Source organism: Furipterus horrens, unplaced genomic scaffold, assembly GCF_987537825.1.
Source record: "Furipterus horrens unplaced genomic scaffold, mFurHor1.1.pri manual_scaffold_4, whole genome shotgun sequence".
Classification (NCBI taxonomy): domain Eukaryota; kingdom Metazoa; phylum Chordata; class Mammalia; order Chiroptera; family Furipteridae; genus Furipterus; species Furipterus horrens.
Window position 1 is genome coordinate 2,941,047 of NW_028327174.1, and position 27,685 is coordinate 2,968,731.

At 62.6% G+C, this 27,685-nt stretch overlaps 1 protein-coding gene across 4 annotated transcripts in view; it reads right to left on the bottom strand.

Moving 5' to 3' along the window:
- Positions 1-2,604: 2,604 nt before the first annotated feature.
- Positions 2,605-27,685, bottom strand: part of PRR5 (proline rich 5) — a 50,363-nt gene continuing 25,282 nt past the window's right edge. For 3 of the 4 annotated variants that reach the window (XM_090272271.1, XM_090272270.1, XM_090272272.1), the window contains exons 2-9: positions 25,544-25,663; positions 17,827-17,907; positions 14,747-14,795; positions 13,912-13,969; positions 9,342-9,433; positions 8,899-9,039; positions 4,879-5,014; positions 2,605-3,197 (exon numbers count right to left, since the gene is read on the bottom strand). In XM_090272271.1, coding sequence (XP_090128397.1) covers positions 2,728-3,197; positions 4,879-5,014; positions 8,899-9,039; positions 9,342-9,433; positions 13,912-13,969; positions 14,747-14,795; positions 17,827-17,907; positions 25,544-25,653 — 1,137 coding nt within the window. In that variant the 5' untranslated portion in view covers positions 25,654-25,663 and the 3' untranslated portion in view covers positions 2,605-2,727. Of the gene's footprint in view, positions 3,198-4,878; positions 5,015-8,898; positions 9,040-9,341; positions 9,434-13,911; positions 13,970-14,746; positions 14,796-17,826; positions 17,908-25,543; positions 25,944-27,685 lie in introns of those variants that run through there. The other variant, XM_090272269.1, reaches the window with a different exon arrangement.

Consider the following 27,685-nt stretch of genomic DNA (forward strand, 5'->3'; position numbering starts at 1 on the left):
TCCCTCTGGCAGTGAATGCTCCAGCTCCAGAGGGTCCCAAGTCCCTTCTGCTCAGAACTCATTGGCTGGTCAGAAGGCCCCATGAACCACAAGGGGACCAGGAAGTGCAGGCCTTTCGTGTACTCATGGTTCTAGGGGCTTACCTGGAGTCTGTCCCATTGCATCCCTGGCTGATGTCCTCTGCCCGGCAGCCTTTCCACATCTCCCAGAATCCCCAAGGCTACCGCCCACGTCACTGCTGGGCCTTCCTGGAGCTCAGGACCACGGTCCCCATGCTGGGACCCTGGGAGGACCCCTCTACTTGAGCCTCAGCAGAGGGCCCACACCGGGCAGTCCACACCCGCTAAAGGAAGTGGTGCCAAGCTCTGGGGTAAGTGGGATTCCACAGTACTCGCCCTTTTGTGATTGGCTTGTTTCATGGAGCATCATGTCCCCAAGGTTCATCCGTGTTGTAGTGTGTGTCAGAGTTTCCTTCCTTTTTAAGGTTGAATCATTGTCCACTGTATGGATAGACCACACGTGGCTTCTCCATCCACCTGCGGATAAACCGCTGAGTTGCCCCCACCTTTTTGCTCACAGACGTAGAGTTGCTAGAACATGGGTGGACAGGGTCTGCGTTCCTGCCTTCCGTTCCTTTGGAGTCTATTCAGTTCTTTGTGTGTGTGCGTGTTCTTAGCTTTATTTTCTTTTAGAGAGAGGGAAGGGAGGGAGAAAGACAGGGAAAGAAACATCGATGTGCCAGAGAAACATCAATGGGGTTGCCTCTCTCATGCCCCCAACTGGGGACCCGGCCAGCAACCCAGGCCTGTGCCCTGACTGGGATTCAAACCAGTGACGTTTCAGTTTGAAGGCTGGTGCTCGGTTCACTGAGCCACACCAGCCAGGGCCAGTTCTTTCTAGTTAAAGGTCAGATACTACTTTCATGGTCAAATAAAAAATAACAAATGAGTCAAAACTTTAAAGCATGCTTCCTCTAGGCTCGCCCCTCTTCCTGGCCTTTCTCCCTTATACCTGAGTCTTCTGTTTCTTCCCTGGGGCTCCCTCTGCTGCAGGCAGCCCCCCACCTGGCAGGGACCCTCCTCTCTCTCCCCAGAGACCCTGTCCTCCCACCAGTGACTCCTGGGCCACAGCTGCCCAGCGGTACCTCCCTGAAAGCCTCCTTCCGGAGACACATACCAGTGGGAGCGAAGAACACCCCCGTGCCCACGGGCATTTTGGGGTGCACAGATATACCCCCAAAGAACCCTCTGAGAAGGCACAGTCAAGGGCACCTTCAGTGCCACCTCCCCACAGTGGGGGTGGGGCTCCTGGGACCTGACGCGGGCCCCTGCTGCCATGGCAACCCTCCTCTGGCTCCTAGAACCACCCTGGGGCCCCCCTGCTTGACAAATGGGTTCATCCCCAGCAGAGTGCTTTGGAAGTGAATTGTCCCCCAAATTTCTGCCTTGAAGGTCTAATCACTCAGTGTGGCTGTATCTGGAGGTGGCGGCCTTTAACGGATGAGGTCCTAAGTGGGGGGGCCTGACTGCTGCATCAGTGTCCTTAAGGGAGGGAGCCCTGTCCACCTTGAGGGCACGCGAGAAGGTGAATCTGGGAGGAGGGGCCTCGCCAGAGCCGGCCTCCCTGGCGGCCCGACCCCTCCCAGCCTGCGCCGGAGGAAATGAACCTCTCTCGCTGTGGTGGCCACTACAGCCCTGCGCAGGCTCTGACCCAGGCCCCCAGAAACGCAGGCAGATGCCCCCGATGACCTGCAGGGTCAGCCGGTGTTCAGAGGAGGGCTCTCTGGGACAACAGGAGGTGACCCTCCTGCCTAAGACAGAAGCCCGCCAGGGGTGTGGACGTGCATGCGTCGGAGAAGGTGCGTCTGAGGGACAGGTCCGAGTGGCCACACGTTGGCAAATACGCTGATGCCACAGCGGGGACAAGCCAGGGGCCCTTCCCACGTTGGTGCAGGAACCAGACCCCAGAGCCGGTGGAGGGGATATCCTGTCGGGGGTCACAGCTGCAGGGGTGGTAAGGGCAGGTGTCACTGGTCCCTCCCCACGCAGAAGGGTTGTGGGGGGGGGATCAGGCAGGTCCTGTCCCCCTTCCAGCCTCACGTGCAGTACTGCTGGGGGCAAAGGGAGGGGACAGTCCCCTTGTTCAGTGGTCTGTCTGTACCCAGCATCTATCCCTCAGGGTCCCAGCAGCTCCCGAGAGGCTGTCGGGTCCCTGGGCCCCTCTGACAGCCTGGGACAGAGAAACTGGGCAACAGGAACCTGCCCCCCCAAAAGCAGGGAGGAGTGGCTGTGGCAGGGTGAGGTCTCCGAGGGGGGCCTGGCATGACAGGACCGGGAGCAGGGATGACAAGTTTTATTCCCTCTCCCTGCCCACGGCAGGAGGGTCCGAGGGTCATCTTGGGGGCCCAGCCGGACACCAGATTCACAGTCTCTGTGGGCACGGACGTGGCGTGCTGGGCGGGCTAGCAGGTGCCCTGAGCGCTGACGGCCCTTCTGTGCACGTGAGGTTGACCCGTCACCTGGGCCCCGCGGGCGGCAGGTGACGATGCCGGGGCAGACGCCCCAGAATGGAGTGGTACTGGGCCGGGGCAGGCGGACGTGGCTTTTCCAACAAAGGCGGGGAAGCCGGAGTGGGTAAGGCTGGCCGGGGACTGTAAGGGACCGAGTAGAAAACTCACACGCACGCACACGCAGGCACGCACTCGGGCTCAGTAAAAACGCGAGGACCTCACACGATGCTCTGGCGCCCCCGGGCGCCCTTCAGCTGGGAGGCGGCGGACCCACTGCGCCGGCCAAAGTCAATGAAGATGCCTTCGGAGTCCGAGTCCGCAGACTCCAGCACCTGGTCCACCAGGTTCTCGGGGCTGGAGGAGGGCGCGGAGCCGCAGGCTGGGCCGGGCTCGGGGGACTGCGTGGGAGGGTACAGTCTGCTGGGGCACGGCCCCGACTGGAGGCCCGGGGGCGGCACGAAGTCCCCTGTGGGGCCCTGGCCGGGCACATCGGCGAAGCCCTGGGCGTCGGGGCAGGACGTCATCTCGGAGACCGAGTGCCTGCGGACGCCCGGGCCCCCGGCCGCTGCGCCCTCCGCCTCGTGCTCCGCCACGGGGTTCAGCAGCGGGGTGTTGTAGCTCTTGGAGCGCACCACCGGGTTCTTGGCCAGGAGGTCCCCGGAGCGGGAGCGGCGCAGGAAGTGCTTCTCTGCAGAGACAGGCAGGCAGACAGGCAGGCATCAGGCACCAGAGGCAAGGGTCCGAGGCCGGGGCGTCCCGGGCCCTTCCTCCTGCCAGGTGCCAGGCAGCGCCTACTGCGAGCCCTGCTCCAAGGGCGGCCCAGGGCGGCCCCACCACAGCCCTGCCGGGGCGGCCTCTAAGCCTGCAGAGGCGGCGGGGGGCCGCTGGGGGGCCAAGTCAACCACCTGGTTTCAAACGTGCACGTGTCTGTGTCCCCACCTGTGCGAAGCCAGCGAGTGTTAGCACGTGCTCCACACCCGCACTTCCCTGGGCAGTCACAGACCCTGCCTCAGGGCTGGGGTCCTGTGTGCGTGTGTGCGTGTGTGTGTCTCACAGGCCCTGCCTCAGCGCTGTGTGCGTGTGTGCATGCACGTGTGTGTGTGTGTGCGTGTGTGTGTCTCACAGGCCCTGCCTCAGGGCTGGGGTCCTGTGTGCGTGTGTGCGTGTGTGTGTCTCACAGACCCTGCCTCAGCGCTGTGTGCGTGTGTGCGTGTGTGCGTGTGTGTGTCTCACAGGCCCTGCCTCAGCGCTGTGTGCGTGTGTGCGTGCACGTGTGTGCGTGCGTGTGTGCGTGTGTGTGTCTCACAGGCCCTGCCTCAGCGCTGGGGTTGTGTGTGCGCGCGTGTGTGCATGTGTGTGTGTGTGTGTGGCTGGCTGGGCGGGAAACAACAAACCCACGTGGGTGGTCCACAGGTCAGGGGCTGGTGTCACTGTGAGGACAGACAAGGGGCCCCTCAACGGGAGGTGGGCTGGGCTTTTAGTCTGAGTGTCGTGGGAGCCTCTGGAAGGTGGGAGAGGACCCCGGTGAGGGTGGCAGTGTTGGCGAGGCTTCATAGGGCACACAGTCCTGCTCCCACTGAGGACCACGCAGTTTCACCGCATGCCACCAGGTGGCAGGGCAGAGCGGGCCGAGCCGCTCAGGGCCTTCCTTCCCTGGACCAGGGACCCAGCCGCGCGGGGCATGCCTGGTCGGCAGGTTTTACGCCAGCAGCTGGGGCGGGGGCACAACGGACGGGGCGGGGGGCGGGCACACGCTGTCCACTGGGCCCAGGGTGCTCGCCCTCCCCTCCCCCCAGGCCTGGCTCCTCCTGGTCCTTTGGCGCGGCAGCCGCCCCCCAGCGTGGACCCCCGGAGCTCCCTGCCCGAGGCCCCATGTCGCCTGGGCACTTGTCCTGGGACTGTGTGCTGACTGGTCTGCCTCCCCTCACAGGGAAGAGTGGGGATCAGTCTACTGAACCCCCAGAACCAAGAACAGGTGCAGGCGCACAGTAGGGGCTCAGTTCCCATTGCTGAATGAACCAATGGCCGACTGTTAAAGGAGCCACGGGAAGTGGCTTTTGGGGACACGCCAGGCAGCCCCAGGATGCTAGCCGCCACCCCCAAACCCCATCCCTCCCCCCATGATTCCCCAAATGCACAGGATTTCTGGGGCTCTGACGTGGGCCGTACATGGTGCCTGGCCAGCTCCCGACCCTCAGGACTGAGCGCAAACAGGACTCCCTCGGGGACGCCGGGGATGCGGCTGGGCTCCCAGGGGTCACCGCATCACCAGCTACGGTGTCTGCCCGCTGCGGCTCCTTCAGCCCAGCGGTGGGCTGGGTGGATGGCCCAGGGGTCACCCACTCCTGCCCGAGGCCCAGGCCCCCTACCTAGGATGCAGGGGTGCGAGAAGGAGCCCTCGCTGGAGTAGAGCCCGTAGGTGCCCAGGTAGGGCGACACCACCTTCTGGATCAGCGTCTCCAGGCGCAGGTAGTCCTTGGTCACGCCCCGGGACTCGTGCACACCCTGTGAGAGGGACGGGGGAGGCGGTCACTGCACAGCACGTTCCCTGTTCCCCTCCCCCGTCGGACTGAGCACAGAGCCACCATGAATGCCCCGCCCCCCGCCCCGTTCCCACGGGGCCCTGGCCGCGAGGACAGCGCCTGCCAGTGGTGCCACCCTAGCCCTCTCTTGGGCTGGGGCCTTGGAGCCGCTGCCCCTGCTCTGACACCCTCTGCGGCTGCCCACTACCCCCCTGCAGCTGTGGGTCTGGGAGACCACGGTGCCCTGCAGAAAAGGCCTCTGTGGCAGAGTGGCGCTGGGCATTCTGCCATCTGCCCCTCAGGAGAGGGTCCGGAAGCCCTCCTGCAGGGCCCCGCTCATCCACCCAAGCCCTGCCCTCACTCCCTCACCCACGCCCACGTCCCAGCTGGGCAGTCAGACTCCTCCCCTCATGGGCCCCACACTGCACCTCCTGCCAGGTCTCATCCCGCTCCTCCCTGAGCCCTCCCCTCGCCCAGAGCCTTGCCGGGATCTCCGCCTCCTCTGGTCTCATGTGAGTCAAAGCCTGAGGAATGAGGCTGCCCACAGGACAGCGCTGGTCTTGTTGGTAGGGCGGATGTGGGGGTGTGTGTGTCTGTGTGTGTGAAGCTCTGTGTCCCCAGCATCCCTGGCAAGAGGCCGGCACTCAGCAGGCTCTGAGTGAGTGCTTGCTGAATGACTGATATATGAATGAATGAATGAATGAATGAATGAAAGAAAGAAACACATCACTCCTGAAGAGGCTGCCAGTCAGTAAGGGACAAGATATACTCAGGTAATATTAAATAACAGTTCAAGACAGCAAGAGAACCCAACTCTGTGCTGCCTTCAAGAAACCCACTTAGCCCCGGCTGGTGTGGCTCAGTGGACTGAGCGCCAGCCTGCGAACCAAAGGATTGCGGGTTCGATTCCCAGTCAGGGCATATGCCTGGGTTGCAGGCAGGGTCTCCAGTTGGGGTGCACAAGAAGCAACCCCACATTGATGTTTTCCCCCCTTTCTTCCTCTCTCCCTCCTCCTCTCTCTAAAAATAAATAAATAAAATCTTAAAAAAAAATAAAAGGAAAACAAGGAGAAAGGTATGCCGGACGCTTGCTGACCAGAAGAAAGCAGGAGCAGCTGTGTTAGTTCTGGACCACGCAGAGTCCAGGCCAAGGAGGTAACATGTATGAAGAAGATAATTATATAATAATAAAGGGGCCCATTTTCCAAGACGCCACAGCAGTCCTTTACATACGTGATACATGAGCCTAACAAAGGGGCGCAAATCATGGGAGGCCAAATCTAACACCTGCAAGGAGACGCACAGTCTGCTCTCCCGGCTGGAGGCCTCAACGGCCCTCTCAGCAACACAGGCCGGCAGGCAGAGACCCCCAGGGGCAAGGCCGGGCCCAAGGCCGTCAACCCGCCGGGCGGGACTGACCCCGACCGCCTGACCCACCCACAAATGGAAGAAGACACATTCCTCTCGCACTCACATGGAATGTTTGTCAAGACACGGCACATTTGGGGCCGTAAAACACATTTCTAAAAATACGAAGCTGACAGTGTCTGCTCTCAGGCCACAGTGAAATGAAACCAGGGGTCAGTAACACAAAGGTCACTGGGAAATTCGCCAGTACACAGAGATCAAACAACTCACGTCCCAATAAGATGCGTCAAAGAAGAACTCTCAAGAAATAGTTTAAAATATTTTGAACTAAATGAAAATGAAAATATAATATTCAAATTTACAAACTACATCAAAAGCTGTGCTTAGGACATAAATAGCATTGAATAGACATGGAGTGGTCAGGGGATTGAGCGCTGGCCACACTGTGAGCCAGAGGGTCGCTGGTTCGATTCCCAGCCAGGGCACGTGTCCGGGTTGCAGGCCAGGTCCCCGGTTGGGGGCGTGTGAGAGGCAACTACACACTGATGTTTCTCTCCCTCCCTTTCTCTCTCTCTAAAAATAAGTAAATAAGTAAAAGAAAACTAAAAGCTCAAATATCAATAATCGAAGCTTCCACCTTAGGAAACTACATGAAGGACAAATTAAGTCTGAAGTAAGCAGAAGAAACAAAACATCAGAGCAGAAATCAATGGAACTGAACACGGGCGTCAACAGAGAAAATCAACAAAATCAAAAGCTGGTTCTTTGAAAAGACCGATAAAATCAATACACCTCTAGCCAGGCTACCTAAGACACAAGTTACTAATATCAGAAATGAAAAAGGACATCACTTCAGACCCTGTGGATGCAGCTGTGTCTGGACAAGGAGGGGGTGGGGTTCCCTGGGCGGTCCGCATGTCAAGGACCCCAGATTTCCCCGGAACTGTCTCCGCCCACTCCCCCCACACCCAGCACCATGGATGAGGAGGGCGCCACTGAGCTGTGCTGGGCTTTCATGAACTTGAGGCCATTTCGCTCCCAGAACTTGTTTGTGAAGTCTGGTCTCTGCTCCCCCTTGCAGAGCGGAAACGGGGGCCCGGGGCTGCATCATTTGTGAGCACCCAGGTGCATGGCTGGCCCCTGGTTTGGGGGACCCTGGAAGAAGGAGCTGCGCCTCTCTGGGTGAAGCGCAGGGCACACAGTAGGTCCTCAACATATACTGACCAGCAACAGTGATTTCAAGTCCATTTGGGACTTGAAAACAGTGGGGACAAGTTCACTGGGAAGCTGGGACAAGGTCATTCAAAGTGTGCGCCAAGTGGGGGGGGGGGCAGGGCAAAAGGCTGTGGTTTGGAGTCGCACCCACAAGGAGCAAGAGTGCAGTCTGGGTCGCCGTGGCCAAGCCCAGAAAGCTGCACGAGGCAGTGGCCACCAGGGGGCAGCACCACCCCAGCCTGGCCACCCCCAGGACGGGGGGGGGGGGGGGGGGCCCCAGGGTATCTGGGTGCGATGCTAAATCCTAGCCCTGGGGCTGCCTGCCGCCAGGAGCATCTCTGGAGGGCTTCACAGCCAACTTTCCTCCATTATCCTTGACTCTGCTCAGCCAGGCAGGTGCTCTTCCTCCACTGCACGGGCAAGAGGAGAGACAGAGTCCCTCAAGGACCCCCACTTGGACCCAGCCAGGAGCTCCCCGAAAGCCCCTAAAATGCCTGCTTGCAGGCCCAGCGCCCCCAGCGCTGCTGCCAGGATGACCACAGCTCCCAGCAGGGCAACCCCTGACCTTGCACATCCATCGGTCCTTCCTTGCTCTGGAACCTTCGCCGGCTGTGCTGTACCCCAGGACGACCTCAGAGACCCTAGCTTAGCAGGGTTCCCACAGGCGTGGAGGACGCGGAACAATGAGCAGGGCCAGGCCCGGGTGGCCTCGCTTGCTGAGAGCGAGCCGGCTCCTGGTGGGGACGCGTTCCCTGCCTGACCGTGAGAGGGCGGCTGACAGAGCCGACCCCGGTTCCGTGCCGTGACATGAGCCGGCAAACTGTAGCGCGCTGTGCCTGACGCAGGGCTCAGGATGCAGCAGGAAGGCCCAGTCTGCCGTGGGGGCTGTGGGGGGCCCATTGATCTCGTATCTTGGCCAGGCTGCTCACCCCCCTCCCCGGTGCTGGGAGGGCAGCTGCCAACAGCTGGCCGCTGCCCCTGCCAGAGCTGCCCTCTCTGATGAAAGCTGTCTGCACCATGAAGGTCGGAGCCACTGTGGGGAGTCAGGGAGGTGGCCCACAGCCCCAGTGACTGACTGGTGAGAGCGGGAAAGGCCCAGCTCCTTGCCCCCGATGGAGAGCTCTGGGCGGTGGGACCAGGCTGAGGCCAGCCTTGTCCCGAATCCAGGCCTCTGAACAGCTCCGCCCTCCCAGGTTCCTCTGGACAGTGTCCCTGCTGGTGGCCCCTGCGGACCCAGATCCCGTCTTGGCTCTGCACCTGTGCTAAGCATGACCGTGTGCCCACCTGTAGCACCAGCAGCATCTGCACAATGGCAGGGGGCACGCGGGCGTGGGTGCGGGCCAACGCGTCCTCCAGCTTCACGCTGAGAGTGATGGTGTTCCGGAAGTGCAGCAGGGCCAGCTGGCGCACCGACGGCTCCTTGCCCTGTGGACACACGACAGCGTGGTCATGGGAGACCCACTGGCCCGCAGGCGAGGAAAGGGTTTCTGTCACACAGAGCGCCTACTATGTGCTGGGCATGGCCTACTATGTGCTGCTCAGGCTCGACAGGCCCTTAGGAGGGAGCTGGCCTTATCTCCGTCCTGTGGGTGGGAAACAGGTTCTGAGAGGTCCAGGGACGCGTGCCTGGTCCTGTCACGAGTGCGGACAGCCAGTCCTGGCAGCGAGGGGCAGGAGGGTGTGCCCACCCACCCCCAGGTAACGCCGTGGCCCCGGGGGTGGCTCACCTGCACTGGGTAGAAGACGGCCTGCAGCGTGGGCAGCACGTCGCTGAAGAAGAAGTCCCACGTCTCAGCCAGCGAGTCCAGCAGCTTCTGTCCTGTGGGCACAGGGAGCTATCACCGCCCGTCCCAAAAGGGCTCAGCAGACACTTCGCACCCTCCCAGGTCAGAGGTCACGTCTCCCATCCGCAGGAGCTGAGCGCTGGGGTCCGGGCTCTGGAGGGCGCTCCTGAGGTGAAAGGCACAGAGCACTTGGCAGGTTGGTGGCCCTGGGCTCACGGCTTCACCTTTCTGTGCCTCAGCTTCCCCATTGATAAAAGGGGACAGTAACAGGTCCACCTCCCGGAGCCGGTGGGATGAAATGCGCCTGCGCAGGGCCCGTGCAGAGACACGCGGGTGTGTGCTAGCGGCTGGTTCCCGCTCCCGTTCCGGCCGCGCCGGCCACGTGCAGGTGCGCCCCCAGCAGGAGCTTCGGCTCCCATCCTCGTCTCGTCTGGTTCACCTCCCAGCCTGCAAGGGGCCGAGGCATCCATCCACCTACCTACACTGTGCTGGGCCTGACGCCCGGGACACAGCCGAGCCCCAAACAGTCCCAGTCCCACTACATGACAGGCAGCAGGGCACTGAACAGCAATCACGAGGATGCAGGCAAGGGGCAGCCTCACCGGGCAGGTGAAGAGACTGAGCCTGTGAGAGGTTCGGGCCTCTTAAGGGCCTGGATCCCTGCCATCGAGGCTGCCTGGGGTGGAATCCAGAGAGCCAGGGAGACCATGTCCAACCACAGCCACACGCTCCAGGTAGAAGGGAGGCGAGAAGATGGGGAGGGTCAGGCAGGGAGGGCTTCCTGGAGGAGGTGCTATATGAGCTGATATGGGATGGTTTGCCAGGTTGACCAACATCCTTGGTATGTGACCCGCAAACACAGATGTGTGGGAAGCAGGCAGTTGGAAAGCCTGCGGTAATTTCTGCCTGCCCTGGGACGGAGGGGTGCCATCCTCAGGGGGGATAGCCCTTCAAGGATGGGGACAGCTGCGGTGCCCTCAGGCTGGTTCCTGGGGTCCCCCAGGAAATGAAAAGCACTTAACCCTCAGCTTATCCACTAGCAAGAGCCAAGTTAGGGTGAAGGGCTGTTGGGCCCAGGAGGAGTGGACCCCTGTGGAAAACATCAGCAGGGGTGGGTGGCTCCGAGTAAGGGGGGAAGGGCCCCAGCTGGCCCTCTCCCAGACTGCACTGCTCACGCCTCACGGCTGCAGGTTTCCACGGGAACGAGAGGGCCAGACGAGGGCCTTGGCCTCTCCTCTCCTCACTTTCCCTGGGCTCGGGGCCCCACTCCCTCCACCTTGTAAAGCCCCAGGTCTGTGTGGGTGTTGGGCTCTGGGAGGGGAGGGCCCCGTGCAGCCTGGCGGGCAGTTAGAGGGGCCTGGCCTCTGTGCTCGGCCGTCTGCTGGCACCAGGGCTCTCTGCCCGGCAGCCAGCTCCCGGTCCTCCCTGGGCCCCCACCTGGGTCTGCGGTGGGACAGGCGGGTATGTGCTGCCCCCGGGGCTCTGCCTGAGCACAAAGGTCCCTTCAGGTCCCCACCGCCTCTGGAAAGAAGAAAGGCAGCTCAGTTCCCTCGGCCAGCAGTGGGGTGGCCCTGGGCACGGGCCAGGCCAGTGTCCCCTGAGCTCAGACCACTCTCCGGCCCCTGGCCCGGAAACGCAGCGGAAAGCAGATGCTGTAAAACACGAAGTGCAGGCTCCGCCAAGCCACACGGTGACCAAGGCCGGGAAGCGGGGCCACGCCCGCCCGCCAGGCTCTCTGCTGGGGACTGCCTTGGGGGCACTGGGGTTCCCAGGTTAGAGAGCCAGGCTGCACAGCCTTGCTGTGGGGCCCCTGGGGAGCCCTGCACCCTGGGCCTCAGTGTGGTTCTGTGAAACGGGCGTGACGGCCGTCCCGCGCACCCAGGGCTGAATGGCTCTGCATCAGGAGCTGAGGAAGGGCTGGCTGTTGCCACGATGACCGATGACCGGTGGCCCACGCCCCTGCCGATGGTCAGCAGGGCCCACGCAGTGCTGAGGCCGAGCTGGCTTTGCCCCGGGGGTAGGTCAGCCTTCCTTTTCCCAAGGCCGAGGGCCGACTGCGGGGGAGCCTGGAGACTAGAATGAACAGGCATCGGCTCGGGTCTCAGTCCATCCCGGGGAGATCCCCAGGGACAGTGATGACCAGAGGGCCGGGCCGCTGAGGGGGTGATCTTGGCTGCAGAGGGAGTTCACTCCTATTAGTCACTGAGCTGAGGAAGCCAAACTCCTAGCATTGGACGCGGCCCTGCGGGGAGCCCACTTCTCTAGGCCTGTACGCAGGCTCCTCGTGCTCAGGAATCACTCTCGGGAGCCAGCGTTCCAGGCCTCTGTGGAGGCTGGAGATGGAGCAGGTGGCGAGGGACTGGGGCTGCCCTGGGTAGGGGGGCAGCACGCCATCCATCAGAAACACAGGTGGGGACAGGCTGGGCGCAGGCAGCATCAAGGAAGAGCTCTTCCTGAGACCCCAAGCGAGCTGAGAGGTGGAAGGGGAGGCTCTTGAGGCCACCCTCAGGGTGAGGGTTGGTTGTTATTCCAACCAATGGGTTGAAAGGGGACAGACATCGTCCTGGACAGACTGTATTTTGAGCCTCTACTCAAGGGCCACTGTCTCCAGGCAGCCCTCCATGACTGCCAGTGTGGAATCAATCCATTCTCCCAGGGCTTCCCTTCACCACACTGGACTTTCACCATCTGGTCCTCGTCTGAGCCCCCAAATGGCTGTAAGGCCCTGCTGGGCGGAGCCTGGGTCTCCTTCATTTCCAGGTCCCCAAAGGCCACCTGGGGCCTGACACGTACTGCGCGTGTGGACGGAGCCCGACCCACCCCACAGTGCTAAGATGGGGACACTGAGACCAGAGGGAAATGACGTGTCTGCGGCTGGATGAGAACTGGACACCAGGCCCTCTGGCCTCCAGCCTGGGACTCTGGGCTCGTCCCTGGGGCCTGGGGAGTTTGCACTGGGCTGGCACTCCCCACTGGGTGGCCTGGCGGCCCCTGTGGGCAGCACTCCACTGAGCCGCACAAAGCTCCCCTTCTCCAACGACGCCAGCGCCCCTGGGCTGGGGCTGGTGGGAGGTGCAGGCACCGCCGGAATGTGCCGAATCAGGACAGGGGCGTAGGAGGACGTCTCCACCAGGTGCCAAGTCCTCAATGCCCCGTCCCGCAGGCTTAGGTGCCACCTCCTCCAGGAAGCTGCCCAGGACCCTGGTGGCTGTGGCTTCCGGCCCCACGTCTGAGGTTCTCAGGCTCTGGCCTCAGGGACTCTCCTACCCGATATGCACACACGCGGCTCCAGGTTCATCCAGAGCACACCAGGCCCCCCAGCCTTCGCCTCCACCTCTGCAAGACAGGCTGACACTCCTTCCTTCCCGGGCCAGAGTGAGGACGTGAGGAGGTGCCCGGAGCAGCAGGGAGGCCTGTGGGCTCAGGAGCGAGGCTGCCATGTAGCAGCCACGTGGCCTAGGCATCACTGAACCCTCCGTGACTTGGTTTCCCCAATGTTCGGTGTCTACAACAGTGGTATCTTCCTCACTGGTTGTGGGGAGACCCAGCGACTTAGCAGAGTCAGGGCAGAACCCAGCAGAGTAAGCATGTGCCCAGGGCATGGTAGGTACTCAGCAAACATGCATGGAACCTGAACCCAGCCCAGGCCTGGCACGCAGCAGGCCCTTAGCAGAGGCGTACCAGTCGGAGCTGGGTCCTCCCATAATCTGCTGTCTCCCTAAGGGGGCACATACTTCAGTTGCTGCCCCCAGGGCCCACAGACAGAGGGAGCCCCTGGGGGCCGGGGCCGGGCATGTCCTGCTGAGACTCAGGCCTGCAGGAGCGACGGTGGTGGGTCAGGACCCTCCCCTCCTTGCTGAGCCTGGGCCGAGCAGAGGCCAGCTGGGACCCGGGGGTGTGCGCTCTGGCGTCAGGATGGCCTGGGTTCGAGCCCCACCTCCACACCTTATTTGCAGTGTGGTCAAGGACCAATCTCCTGTCATCTCTGCATTGTCCCCGGAGGAGCGACCGGACAATGACCCACAGGCCTCACGGGGGGGGCAGGGCATTAAAAGAGAAAACTCTCGGGCATGCTCAGCAGGGAGCCCCCAACCGCTGCTCCCACCCAGGCAGGCAGCAGCGACCTGCTCTAGCCTCTTCGAGCCACTTCCCACCAGGCCTCAGAGACCCGCGGGTGCTCCCAGGCGGCAGGGGCAGTGGGAGAGGAGGGGCCTTCTCCCGACTTCTCTCGGGCCTCCTGGGTTCCAGCAAGTTGGGAGCAAATGAGATCCCTCCGGGGAACATATCTCAGCCCTGCGGCCTGAGGCCTCGCTCCTGTCCCCCTCCGAGTCCCGCTAGGAGAGCCACACTGCCCGCCCAGAGCCCTGGGAGCCAGGCGGGGTTGGCAGTGCCATGATTCCCACGGGCACACCTGCCACGCCACTGTCCTTGGCACGAGCCAGGATGCCCGGCAGCCCCGCCGGCAAGCGGTGTGGCCCGGCACACAGTCCCCACAGCGGGCCGTTGGACTCACCCTCGTAGAAGCGGATCTTGTCCCTCAGGATCACCATGCCTTTCGTCAGCAGCTGGTTCTGGAAGGCACACACGGGGCCGCTGTCACCGCTCGGAGGGTGCCCCGGGGGTTCCTGGTGGGCAGGGCTCCCCAGAGTCCACCACCCTGCGGCCAAGGGCCAGCAGGGAAGGGACTCACCGAATCCCACCCCCACCTGCCACAGAGCCTGGGCCTCAGCTCATCTTGGGGGGCCACTGACAACTGACCCAGCCAGGGGTTGTCACGAGGCAGGAGCTGGCCACAGGGACAACCCCAAGAGACAGGTGGCACCGGAGCCTCAGCTGAGCCGGCTGCCTTCACCTCCCACGACAAGGGAAGGCCGCTGAAGCGCACAGAGCTGCGACTGGCGCCTCCTTTGGGAGCCACATCGGTGACCTGAGGCTCAGACCACAGGGTCTTGTCCACGCTGCCCTGGGCATCAGCCGAGGGTGACACCGTGCGACCTCAGCACCATTCACGTCCCAGGGTCCGCCCACAGACAGATGGACAGATAGGTGCGTGCGCACACGGAACGGTGCCCCGGCTGCAGGAGGCACGAAGCCGCACACCTGCTGCAGCGCGGGGCAGCCGTGGGGACGCTGAGCTCAGCAAACGCAGCCGGACACCAAAGGCCACACTGGGGCGACGCCCGCCCCGTGCGATGCCCAGGACAGGGAAACCCAGGGACAGAAGGCAGACGGGTGAGGTGCCGGGGGCTGTGGGGGAGGGGACCAGGGACTGACCGGACGCCCACTGAGAGCGGGTGGCCCCTGGTCCTTTCTGCCAGCCCAGCCCAGCGAGGGAGAAGAGCACCCACCTGCAGGTACTCCGTGAAGAAGGACCCCAGCTCTGTCTTCAGCAGCTGCCTGTGGGAAGGAGGGTGGGAGTCAGAGACCACACAGGGGTCCCAGGGGCTCACTGGGGGTCGGAGGGACACCAACGGGAGGGCTAGGCGTGTCCCCTTGTCCCAGCCCTGCAGGGGCTGGGGCGGCTACACCCTTTCCTTGTCCACAGCTGCGGCTCCTCGGCCCCCCGCCCCCACATGTCACAGAGGAGGAAGCTGAAGGGTCCCCAGGGAAAGGGGGCACGTGAGGGCCGGGCCTCCAACACCCAGCTCCACTCCTCCACCTGCCCAAGTCCCAGAGCAGGCTGAGCCCTGGCACCGCCCCTGTGGCTGCAGAAGGTACAGCAGGTTCAGAAGAAAGACGGTCAAGGGAAGGGGCGCAGAAGGAGGAAACAGCTCTTACAAACTCAACAAGAAGGCAAAGAACCCAGTGAAGAAAACGGGCCAAGGATGTGAACAGACCTTTCTCGCAAGAGACACAGACGGCCAGTAAGAGCATGAAAAGATGCCCAGCCAATCAAAACCACGAGGTGGCACCCCTTCCCGCCCCACCCGGCCCCGCCCTGTCGGAGCCAAAGGGCGGAAAGGAGCCAGGATCGGAGAGAACGTGGAGAAACCCAGTCCCGAGGACGACGGCCGGGCAGCCCCTCGCAAAGCCACCTGCAGCCTGTGACACGACCCCACAACGCCGCTGCAGGAGAGACCCCAGAGGAACGGAAGCACGTGTCCGCGCAGAGCCCCGTGCAGGTCACAGCAGCCCGAGCCATCACGGCCGAGGGCAGAGCTGGCCGGAACGCCCACCAGCAGGGACGTGGATACAGGGAAGGGTGTGTTTTCTACATGACGAACTACCACACGGCCACGAAAAGGGAGGAAATCCTCACCCAAGTCCCGACAAGCAACGGCCCCGTGCGCACTGGTGGTCCCGCGGCTCCGCAGCGCCCAGAGCAGGCAGACCCACAAAGACAGGCCGCTGACTGGCATTTGCCGGGGAGGGGGCAATGGGGGGTGACTGCTGATGGAGACAGACTTTTGGGGGGAGGAGCAGTGACGAAAATGTTCTGGAATTAAATAGGGGGATGGTTGTACAAACTCAGGAATAAACTAAAACATGGAACTGTACATTTTAAAAGGGTGAATTATATTAAATAAGAAATACATGGACAAAATGGGGGGAATGGAGAGGGGTGATGGCCGGATGTCAGCGTCCTGTCACTGACGCATCGTGGCCTTCCTCTGCCCAGCACAGCGAGCTTCCGGAACGGAGGGGCGTACCGGGTGGTGGTGAAATCGATGGCTCCAGTCCCAGGGCTCTCGTGGGATCGAAGCTAATGACCGATTATGGATTTAATGCACAATTAAATTCACTTAATTTAATGTGGCCATGTGACAGCAAAGAGCTGGGGCAAGGGAAGTCCTGAAGGAACCACAGGCCCTGGAGTCCGAGGCCTACGTCCCAGCTCTGTGAGCAACCCACGACCTCTCTGTGCCTCAGTTTCCTCATCTGTAAAATGCGGTAGGAGGGTGCCCACTCCTCAGAGGCACTGTGGAGAGCCAAGACATGCCAGCTCAGGCACCAGGCCCCACAGTTGACTCACAGGGGGGGCCCTGTTACCCTCACTTACCGGGGCCCGGCGTATGATTTTGAATTGGCTAAAAAGTTGCTGCCCCAGCCCTGGCTGGTGTGGCTCAGTGGATTGAGCACCTGCCTGTGAACCAAAGGGTTGCCGGTTCTATTCTCACCCATGGCACATGCCTGGGTTGTGGGCCAGGTCCCAGTTGGAGCAAGCATGCAAGAGGTGATCATTGATGCTTTTCTGCCTCTCTTTCTCCCTCCCGTCTCCTCTCTCTAAAAATACATAAATAAATAAATCTTAAAAAAAAAAAAAAGAAAAAAGGCCACTGCCCCAAATAGCCTGTCTGGCCAGGAGCTGCAGGTCTCACTTTGCCGGACCTCTACCTCTACCTGTTTCTTGGGTAAAGGATGCCGGGGCTGTGGAGGGGCGCCCGGGGCCCAGGGCTGTATCCCTGCCCCACCCCCGCACACGCTCCGAGGGAGGCGCCGGGTCTGTGCAGTCCCGGAGGGCTGGTGGCAGGGCAGCGGCTGGGGTACAGTCCCCACCCCTGTGCTGTTTATGCTGCCGGAGGGGGAGGGTGCAGAAACTGCTGGGGGGCAGTCCCCGGTGCTTTGCTCAGGAATTTAGAAATACTTCCCTGTGTTCTGTTGTTTAAACATCTAGCACATTATTTAGGCTTGCAACAAACTCCCTTTCCCTCAGCAGCGCAGAAAGCAGGGATGCTGCAGGCCCCCCTGAGGCCCTTGGCGGCTCCTGGGGCCGCACCCCTGGGTGCCCAGAGCAGCCTGAGAAAAGCTGGACAGATCGCCCGTCAGCCTGGCAGGCGACAAGCTCCTGCTCTCGGCTTCACCAGCCCCTCTCCCTCTTCAGGCCTCAGTTGGTCTGTAGGGACCCTTTCAGCTCTGCCACCCTGGGGTGGGGAGGGTTTACGCCGCCCCAATTAACCTTTTATTCCCCCGTGGAGCTGACGAGGTGTGCCGTCTGTGTTTTGCGGGTGGAAGGGGAAGAGCATAGAGGGGGCACACGCCCCCTTGCAGCGGCTGTGTGATCCTGGGCAAGGCTCTTGACCTCGCTGAGCTTTGGCCGCCTCCTGCTACAGAGCACATCAGGGGCTCCTTCCCAAACGCTCCTTCCTCAGCCGCTCACAGGACAGGGTGGTGTCCGCAGGCTGTTCCAGGAACGACACCCCCATCATTAGGCAGGGGGTCCTTCCTCTTTAACAGAATAACTATCTTTCCTGATGCTCAACGCCAGCAGGGAATGTGGGTGTTACCTCGCGCCACCGTCCATGTCCCACCCTGTTCCCCCTGAAAAGATGTCCTCGGGAGGGCTGGTGGCGAAGGCCCGCCAGGCCCGAAAGCCACGCAGCAGGTCCCGGTGGCGGTCACCGCTGACGGCAGCTCTCGGAGCCTCCCGCCCTGCACAGCCCCCCCACCACCCCCAAAGACCGGGGCCTGGGACGGGGCAGCCACTCACCGGACGCCTTCGTTGAGGCTGAAAAGCTCCTGATCGGGCAGCCCCTTGCGCTGGAAGACGGCGATCACTCCGTTGTGGATGCTGTAGGTGGGGAGAGAGGAGCGCTGTGCCCAGATGCCCGGGGACCCCGCCCCGCCTCCCGCAGGCCTCGCCTCGTCCCGCGCTCCATGGCAGCCTTCCGGCTCAGCCCAAGGGACAGGAAGGGCCGCTCAGAGGCAGGGCGCCTGGCCACAGGGATTGGTTGTCCCCGTGGGCCCCAGTTCCATCTCAGCCCCAAGATCCAGTGCCCCCAGCCTCCCCCACGCCCCAGGCACCTCCTGGCCACCTCTCCAGGACATTCTGTGTGCCCTGCACACACTCCGCTTCCCTTCCCCTGCTCCCGAACCCTCCAAGCCAGGGAGGGACTAAGGTCATCCTCTGGTGGCCTCAACACGTCCAAGTCCGCGGGCTTTCTTACCCTGGGCTCCTAGGTGGCCCTGAGCCGGCCCTGCTGCCCCCACCTCTGAGTGCCAGGGGCCTGGGGTCTGCGCTGGCCCTGCTGGGGACGCTGCCTGCAGCCACAGGGCTCCCGCAGGTCCTCCCCCTCCCAGCGATCACAGGTGGCGGTCTGCTTCTGCAGCACCTGTCAGTGTGGGTCTGCATGTCTGTGTGTGACCGGTTGGATTAACTTGTCTCCACCGTCCTTACGGAGCGCGGGAGCGCGGGCCCTGCACTGCTCCTGACTGCATGGCGGCACCTGGCCCATGGGAGCAGCCTGGTAACTATCTGGTGCACTTCATCCTGACCCCCCAGCCCCCCACCCATCAACCCTGCCTCCCAGGTCTCTCCTGCAACACCCCTCCCTCCCTTCTGGCCAGGGCCCCTCCTCGCTCACCTAAGCCTCTGATTATACCTGCTGGCCTCCCCACTGTATCTGCTGCTCAGCAGACACAGAGCAAGGCCTGGATGTGGCATTCAAGGCTCCTCAGGAGTGACCCTCCCCCATACTCCTGGGCACCCTACACTCTAATCCCAGAGTGCAGGGCCTGTCAGGGGTGCCTCACCCCTGGGACTTTGTACCCACTGCCCCTTCAGCCCCCTCCTCCTGGCCTACTAGGCAAGGAGCTAGTCATCTTAAAGCCTCAGCTCAGAGGCCACTGCCTCCAGGAAGCCCTCCTGACTCCCTCCCCATTCTGTGTAGACTCGTGTCCCAGCACTTTGCTGATTCACTTTCCTGTTCGTCCCTCCCACGGGCCACAGGCCCCCAAGGGTGAGAACCAGGTCCCGCCGCCCTCCGCCCCGCACCGGGACGCTGCTCTCTGCAGCTCACCACCTCACACTGGCTGTGTGGTTCTCGTGTGCAGGGGACAGCTGGACACGTGCTGCTGGTCACACCCCAGGGCAGGCAGGGGCCGCCGGGCTGCCAGTGCCCTGGTCTGCCTCCACCAGCTCCACCCTTCCCAGCAGCAGGAACTGGCTGCCCACCTTTCAGATGAGGAGACCGAGGCTCACAGAGGCCCAGTGCCCTAAGGGAGTCCGCAGGTCTGGGCAGTGTGGGGATGTACCCAGGTTCCACAGCTGGCCCCGGCTGAGCCAGATGCTGTCACCACACTGGACACCTGTCCCCTGAGCCAGGGAGCCCGGCTCCTCTGGAGCCTGACATTGGGATGCTGTTCATTCACGTGCCCGGGGAGCCGGAGCATCCTCTAAGGTGCTTCCTGTCTGTGGAGTGGGGGGTCACGGGCAGGTCTGCCCCCAGCGCCGTGGGGATGAGGCGCCGGCTTGGCCATGGCCCGGCCTCAGCCCTCAGTCATGGGAGTGTGTCCGCCCGTTATGAGTCCCTGGTGGATATGGCTCCCCACTGCTCACTAAAAAAAGACGAAAACCTGCTGGGAAGTCTGCTGGCCGCCAGGAAGCCACCGCCCTGGAGCCCTGACAGCTGAGAACTCTCTCAGCCTTGTGGGGGCGGCTGGGGGTCCGGGAGGGACACAGTGCAGGGGCAGCCCCACCCAGCCCTGTCTGCCTGGGGTGGGGGGCCGGGGCCAGACACTCAGAAGCTCAGAGGGGCAGGGCCAAGGTCTCCCTGGGGCCCACACCAGGCAGGTGAGCCCAGGACCCCGAGCCTCGGCGACGCCCCCAGGCCTGGGCCCGCTGCCGTCAGGGACCTGCTCTGACCAGCCTCTCTGTGCCCTTCTTCTCCTTCCCTCAAACCTTCCAGAGGGACCCCAGCCTCGTCTGCTCCTGGCCCCCACTCAGAGGTGACCCCACACCACGTGGCTTTGAGTGGCAAGGCTGGCAGTCTGGACCCCTCGGTGACTCCAGTGCCACCTCCCCTCCTGCCTCAGGCCTTCGCCCTCACTGCTCCCCAGGCTGGAGGCGGGCCCTGCACCCCCTCCCTCCTTCCTCAGTGCCCAGCAGCCAGGTCCCCCCTCCCTCACACCTGTGTGGGGCACAGACTGCACCCCGTCTCCTTCTTGGGGAGGGGAGGCCTTTGTGGTTTACTATTTAGCCTCCACCCCCCGACCTGGCACGGGGGCAGCAGAGGTCACCCAGGGAGGCTCTGTTGGGGACTGAGGGACAGAGCGAACGCCTCACATTCTGGCTGAGCGGCCCTGCCCACCCAGAGTCACCCCGAGCTCTCAGCCCACACTGCCCACCGCCAGCTCCCACCCAGGCTGGTCCAGGGTGGGCGTGGGCTCGGGTCCCCGCCGCGGGCTTCCTGGCTTTGTGCCAAACGCCCCAGCACCTGTGCCTGAGCGTCCGCGTCGTGCTTACAGCCCCTAAAGGAAACCGTGTGAGGGTCAGAGGTGACGCTGGGCGTGACCCCAGAAGCATCCGCCGCAGCTCAGCCATCTGCTCTGTGGTTTTCCCAATGTCCCCCTTCTGACACCACACGACGCGAGGACTGTCACACCTCAGGCCACAGAACATTGAAGACCAAGATGCTAAGTGGCTGCCGGAGTCATGCAGCTTTACTGCCAGGCTGGCGCCCAAGCCCATGGTTCCGCACCCCCCATTGCCCACACAAATGCGGGGGTAGGGGTTAGGGTGGGGGGACAGGCGGGGCCCAGCTCCTTCCCGTTTCTCTCCAGCTGAGGTTCTAGCTCTTTCCCAAGTGCAAGTTGGGTAAACAAAAAGCCTTGCTGTGAGCCACTGGGGGAGAGAGGAAGGGTGGAGAGGGTGAGAGGACCTCACGTGACCTATTGTCCCCCCAGAATAGAAGTGAAACCCCAGCTGTTCCAGCCCATGGCCTCCTAGACCAGAGGTGGGCAGACCCAGCCAGGGCAGAGCCGTGGTCCCTGGGAAACTGCAGGTGGCCTTTAGGGAGCTTCCAGGGGAGACCCTGACCCATCACCCCCTTCCCTCATAGGGGTCTGTCCCCTCCCCATCCCATAGAGGAAGGCAGGAGGCAGGGCCAAGTCCCAGCCTCTCTCTACTGGGCACAGGGCAGAAGCGCAGGACCCTTAGTGAGGCTCCCGGGCACCAGGATGGAGCTGAGACCTGACACTGGGGCTGGTGGGACAGGGCTGTCCAGGATGGGGGTGGGTGGGTGGGGACAGGCTGGGAGGAAGGGCTAACTGTGGGACTCTGGGGGCACGGCCTGCGGCTACCTTGGACCAGATAGAGGCCAGTGTGGGGCTGTGAGCCACTGGGGCCCCAGCTGAGTGGGTGTCTGGCCCACCATCTCCTCTCAGTGTTTCCCACCTGCCTTGTAGAAAACGAGTGGTGAGTAGGGGCCCCCCAAATCCTCTCGCCTCGCCTCTGGTGGGACAGCCCGATGCACATCCGGGGACCCCTGGGGGTAGAGCCCTGCCCTTCCTCGGACCCCCACCCTGCTCTGGAGCGGCCTCGGAGGCCTCTGAGGATGCAGAGGAGGCGGGGCCTCTGCGGCCATCTCCTCATTCTGTCTGGTTCACGCAGAGGGCCAGTCAGACCCTGAGCACGGCTGGTTCTTCCTCGGGCCCCTGACTAGCATTGAGACCTGGGTCCTCTTAGGACCCAACACCCAGCCAGTGGCCCCAGGGAAGGGCTGAACAAGTGGGAAGAGGCAGGCAGGCAGGGGTGCTAGGCTCCACTGGGTCCCCTTGAGCCACCTCAGGCTGAAAAGTAAATCAGTGTCACAAGACTAAAGTCAGGGTGCGGTGGGCTGGCTACCTCTGGAGGCTCTAAGGCAGAACCCATCGGTCTTTCCCAGCCTCCAGAGGCACCTGCAGTCCGTGGCTTGCGGGCTCATCCCTCCATCCACAACCTCTTTGCTCCCATCCTGCAGTCTCCTCTGACCCTGACCCTGTGTCCCATTTCACAGAGACCCTTGTGATGACATTGGGCCCACCTGGGTCACCTCCCCAATCAAACATCCTTAACCCCATCTAAAAAGTCTCCTTTGCCTTGCAATATAACATAGTCACAGACTGAGGAATTGGAGTGTGGGCATATTTGGGGGGCTATTACTCTGCTGACCACACACAGACTGCCTCACAGAACAGGGGGCTTGGAACCTAGGGCCTGACCCAGAGCGAGGAAGTGGCAGTTGACAGGCCCTCACTGACCTCTAGCCCCGCTTCAACCAACCTCTGGCCCCTCAGAGACCCCCATGGTGGCAGAAGCGCAGGTTTTGTGGTTAGACCGGGGTGGTCCCTGCGACTCTCTGAGCCTTATCTGCAGGATGGGGGTAGTGAATCGCACCTGGAGTTCTTTCCGGGATGAAAGGAGCTCCTACCCCCTAAGTCTGGATGGAGCAGCACCATCTGGGGGACGGAGTGTCACGGCTGCTCAGTATTGCTGAGATCGGGGTGGGGATCACTCTGCAGGGGTCGGGCCAGCACCACGCGGGAGCACAATCTGCCCTGCTTCTTCCTGGCTGGGCACCTCTATTCTACCATCTAGAAAGGGGAGAAACATGCCTCACAAAACACCTTCTGACAGTTCTCGCCTGCAGTTTGCAAGGGCCAGCATTTCCTGCACACGCACGGGACCCACGTCCCAGGGGACCAAATGGAGCACGGGCTGCCTGCCGGGTGTGGTCGGCACTCGGTGCCCCGGGGTTTATTCTTCATCTCGGCACTAAAGCCGACCTGCAAACACCTGACTGGTTGACTTGTGTCTTGTTTGTTTCCTGACTCCCTCCCTCCCAGGCTCTGGGAGGCTGTTGGCTCTTTGCTGAGTGAATGAGTGAATGAATGAATGGCTGGGTGAGTGCATGGATTCTATTCCAGCAAGAGCAAGCTATACATTTTGTTTCTTCGCTTGTTTTTGCCCATGCTCCATGTCTAGACAAGGGAAGAGGCACAGGGAACTTAGGGGCAGTGCCCAGGGTCGCTGAAGTGGGTTGAATAGTGTCCCCTAGGAAACCATGTCCACCTGAGATCCCAGATCTCATTTGGAAACAGGGTCTTTGCAGATGTCATCAGTTAAGGAACTGGATCTGGCGGGGGGGGGGGGCCCTAAATCCAGTGATTGGTGTCTTTATGAGAGACGACAGCTGGATAGAGGCACAAAGGAGAGGTGCTGTGAAGACGGGGACAGAGACTGGAGCCCCCAGTCAAGGGCCCCCCAGAAACTGGAAGAGGCAGGGAGAACCCTCCCCTAGAGCCTCCAACATCCTGATTTTGGACTGTGGCTCTGGAACCAGGAGAGTAACTTTGTCGTGGGAAGCCACCCAGCGTGTCGCTCAGATAAAAGGGAGTGCGTGTACCTTGGACTCAAAATGAAGAGTCAACACCGCAAGGCAGGACCCGCCGCAGACCGTCCCGCCACAGACAAGGCTGCTGTCCTGCGCGGCGGGCAGGGAGCGCTGCAAAGACCAGGAGGGGCCCGGCCCCCATTGCTGTGACTCAGGGACCTGGCAGAAGGCACTTTGCTCCCTTCCTGGCTCAGGCCCTCCTCTGTCTGGGGAGGGGAGCGTAGGACGCTGGCTCTGCCATGTCCTACGTGGGCAGGTCTCCTGGGGCTCTGCGCCCCCTCTGCGCCTCTAAACTGGGGGCAGGGGGTGGTAATAATAGCTCCCTTTCTGGGCTCTCATGGTGGCAAAGTGAGTCCAGGGACATGAAGGGGCTGGCACATGGTGGGAGTGCTGGCTGGTGCGGGGAGGGTGCGCTCCTCTGTCGTCTGCCAGGCCCAGGGACAGAACCGAACTGAGGATCCAAAGTTCCCTTAAGTAAAAGGCGGCTGAGGGACCCAGGTGGCCTGTCCCGGAAGACTGAGAGCTGGGTGGGCCTGGGGTGCCCCTACCTCTGTTTGGGTGTGGCTCACGAAGCTGCCGTGGGTGAAAGCTCAGGAACCTGAGGACCCCTAAGGAGCCCCCCCATACCCCAACCCTACAGGCCCACCCCGACATGAGTTTGGGCTTGAGGTATGAGTGACAGAGAACCCACCACACGCCAGGCACCGTGCCGAGGGCTTTAATACCCATCTTCCCACTTAATTCCTACAACAGCCTGTGAGGGTGGGACACTCATTAGCCCATTTTATGGGTAAGGAAACTGAGGACCAGAAAGGTTATGTGTCTTTTTCAAGGCCACACAGCGGGGACGAGGCAGAGCTGGGATTTGAACTCAGACCGCCCGGCCCCTTCCACTAGACCACAGCAGACAGGAGGAGGAAGGCTGCTTCTGTTCCTCAGTCCTGTGACAGGAGCACACTGCTCAGACCGTGTGCAGGCACTGGGTCAGCGTGATGCCCCAGAGCCCTTCTCTCACTGCCCCCGCGGGCCCTGGAAGGAGGACTGTGCACGCCCACGGGCAGATGGGGACACTGAGGCAGAAACGTCTCAGCCCTCCAGCAGCCTGCACTCTGGTAGGGGCTGGAGACAGGCAGGCGGATGGCAGTGTCCTGCCTCGGGCACAGAGGAAGGTCTCGGGCTGGCAGCCCTGTGCCCACCACGATGCCCCTGACATCCGGCCAAAAGCCCACAGCCTGAGGAGTTGCTGGCAAGATGTCACTGCCAGGTGCGTGCAGTGGGGTGACAGCACCCACAGCCCCCCTACGCGGCCTGCCTCACTCCCCTCCTCTCCCCTCCCGTTTTCTCTTCGGTGGAAATATCTGTTTTTTAAAAGGGCCAATAAGCAGACACGCTGAGGAATCCCACTAAATAAACCGTCTCTTTTCCGGATCCCAGCCCCGCTCCTCAGACAAAGCTTGGGAGTGGGGGAACTTCCCACGGCCCTGCCTGTCTGGGAACGGCCCCTGGAGGAGGGTCGTGGAAGGAATGCGGGGCCGCTGCCGCCTCCCTGCTGACAGCTGGGAGGACAGGGGGCCGCTCAAGGGAAAACCGCCCGCCCACCACCGACCTGAACTCCGAGAGAGACAGGAAGCTCAGCAGCAACCTACCGACTGCGCCCGCGGGGCTCATCGGCTCATCTGCGAAATGGGAAAAGTACTTCCTGCTGTATTACCTCCCAGACTGCCACGAGCACAGGATCGGAGAGTGGGACGGCCACGGGTGGGAGGCGGGCACGCGGGCCCCCGCCCACCCCGCCACCCACGAGTCAGACGCTCTGGGACCAGCCCCGGGTCCGCGGTCTCATCCCTCCGTTCTAGAAACACGTTGCACTAAACTTCCCTCCCCGCCCAGACAACTCCGGCGGAGCAAGTTCTTAGAAATAGTGAAGCGCCGCGGAGCGAGCTGCGCTGTTTCCCGCAGGGGGCCCGCCCTCTATCGCGGACTGGCTCGAGGGCTCCCCCTCCTCCCGCTCTGGGGTCCCCGACCCACTGGCGGGCCGGGAGGGCGCGGCCTTACCTGTTCCAGGTGGCGTTGGCGCAGGCCCGGCGCTGCTGCGTGCCCCGCTCGTCCGCGGAGGCGGCGGCCGGCTCTCTCTTGCCCAGGTCACTGAGGCTGGGCGAACTCATGAACTTCAACCTGCGGAGAGTCCTCATGGTGACCCCAGCGGCCCGCTCGGCGCCCACGCGCGACCGGCACCGCGCCCTGCGCCACGCCGAGCCGCGGGCCCCCGCCGGCGCTGCGCTCTCTACTGCGCTCTCTACGAGGAAACTTGGGCGAGAGCAGGAAGCCGCGCGGCCCTCCGGGGTCCCGCCCCAGCCGCAGGCCTCCGCCCCGGGCCTGGCGCCCGCCGGCCCTCCGGGTTAATCATTGCTACGAGCGGCTGCAGCGTGGAGCGGCTGGAGCGCGGCGGGGAGCGCGGACCTGAAGCAAACAGAGGCCGGGGGCGTGGCGAGGGGCCGGGCTTGAGGCCGGGGGCGGAGCAAGCGGGTGGAACTGGAAAGGGGGCGGGGCTGGGAGATGCCGGGGCGGGGCCAGGAGCTGGGGGCAAGGCTGGTCCCCCGCCTCAAAGCCCCCTCCGTCTGCCGTGCCTCGCTCGGCTCTTCCGAAGGCCACACCTGCCCATTGGGAACCAACGCGCACCGTCGGAACAACCCAACAATCCCAAGCGCCCGCCCCCACCCCCCGTCGCTGCGGACACAGCCACAGGGCGCCCAGCGACTGCTGTTCCTCCGCCCCGAGATCCCCTCCTCTGCAATGCCTCACCCACACTCACCCCTCCTTCCCGTCCCTCCCCTCAAAGGCTGTGTTCACACAGATCCCTCATATCCTGCCAGAGGGACACAGACGTCCCCGAGGTCCTCGTGAAAGCTGAGTCCAGGCCTTCAGCCTCCTGGGGCGCCTCGGGCCAGGACCCCACCCACCCTGGCCCGGAGGAGTTGCCTGATTGGAGGGTTGCGGGAATCAGGAGTGGCCTCCCCAGGGCAGAGACCTGCAAGGCTATGGCCAGCCTCCCACCCCAGGTCTCTGGGATGATAAAAGCGGGTCCCTGTAGCTGGCTCGGATAAGTCCCCTGAGGGGCGCTCCTGCGGGCCTGCGCAGCGCTTCTAGGTGCCCGATCTCAGGCCGGTCTCCCTCTAGGAGGCAGGAGTTTCCTGTTTCCCAGTTGAGGAAACCGAGGCTCAGAGAGTGAAATAACTTGCCCAACGTCATACTGTTGGTAAATGGCAAAGCTGGGCCTGACCCGGGCCTTCTGAGCACATGGCACAGGCCTGCTTTGCTGCCCTGGTCCGCCTTCCCGGGCCTCTCCTGGTGCCGCGCCTGTGCTGAGCGGGTCCTGCTGCCCTCAGAGCCCCAGCCCCATGCCTCCCCATAAATGCTTCCCGCGGGAATCAGTGAGGGGAGAGGGGGGGCTGATCCTAGACTCTCAGCCTGAGAAGGATGCTCAGAGACCCCCCTCACCCCAATGTTGTACAGAAGACGGAAGCTGAGGCCCGGAGGCCACTGGGTCCCCTATCCCAGAGTGTGCCTCTTGCGCTGCCTGAGAAAGAGGGTCCCTACCATGGGGTGGGGGTGGGACACAGCTGCCCGGAAGCCAGCTCAGTGTGACCCAGTGTAGGGCAGCTTTGTTCCCGCTCAGAGACAGAAACGGCGCCTCCGCATGAAGGAGGCAGTGGACGAGATTGGACGAGGCCCAGCCGAGCAGCTAAGGAGCTTCTTTGGGGGCTCCGGTAGCCAGGGGAGACCCATTTAGGTGCACAACACTGTCCAGTTCAGATCAACCAGCATTTCCTGAGCACCTACTATGTGCCAGACATTACCCTCATCCTAAGGAGGTAGAATCATAGCTGACAAATTCCATGACCCTGAGCTCAAAATTGAGGGTGTGGACACCTTTCTGCCATCCATCCTCAAGGCTGAGCCCTGTGTGACCGGAGAGGTCACCCCTTCCTCACCTTCACCCAGTCAAGCCCCTGGTCGCTTCTCACCCATTTAGAAGCATGTATGGGTCCTGGGACCCCGGAGAGGGGGAAACAGAATGCGTAACTGCCCCTGGTGAGGTGGGGCAGGGCGGGAGAGGCTTCCCCAGGCTGGAGGCAGGCTCTGGGCAGAGGGCTGGCTTTGTTTGCTCTGCTCGCTGGGGTGGGAGGGGCTGGCTGG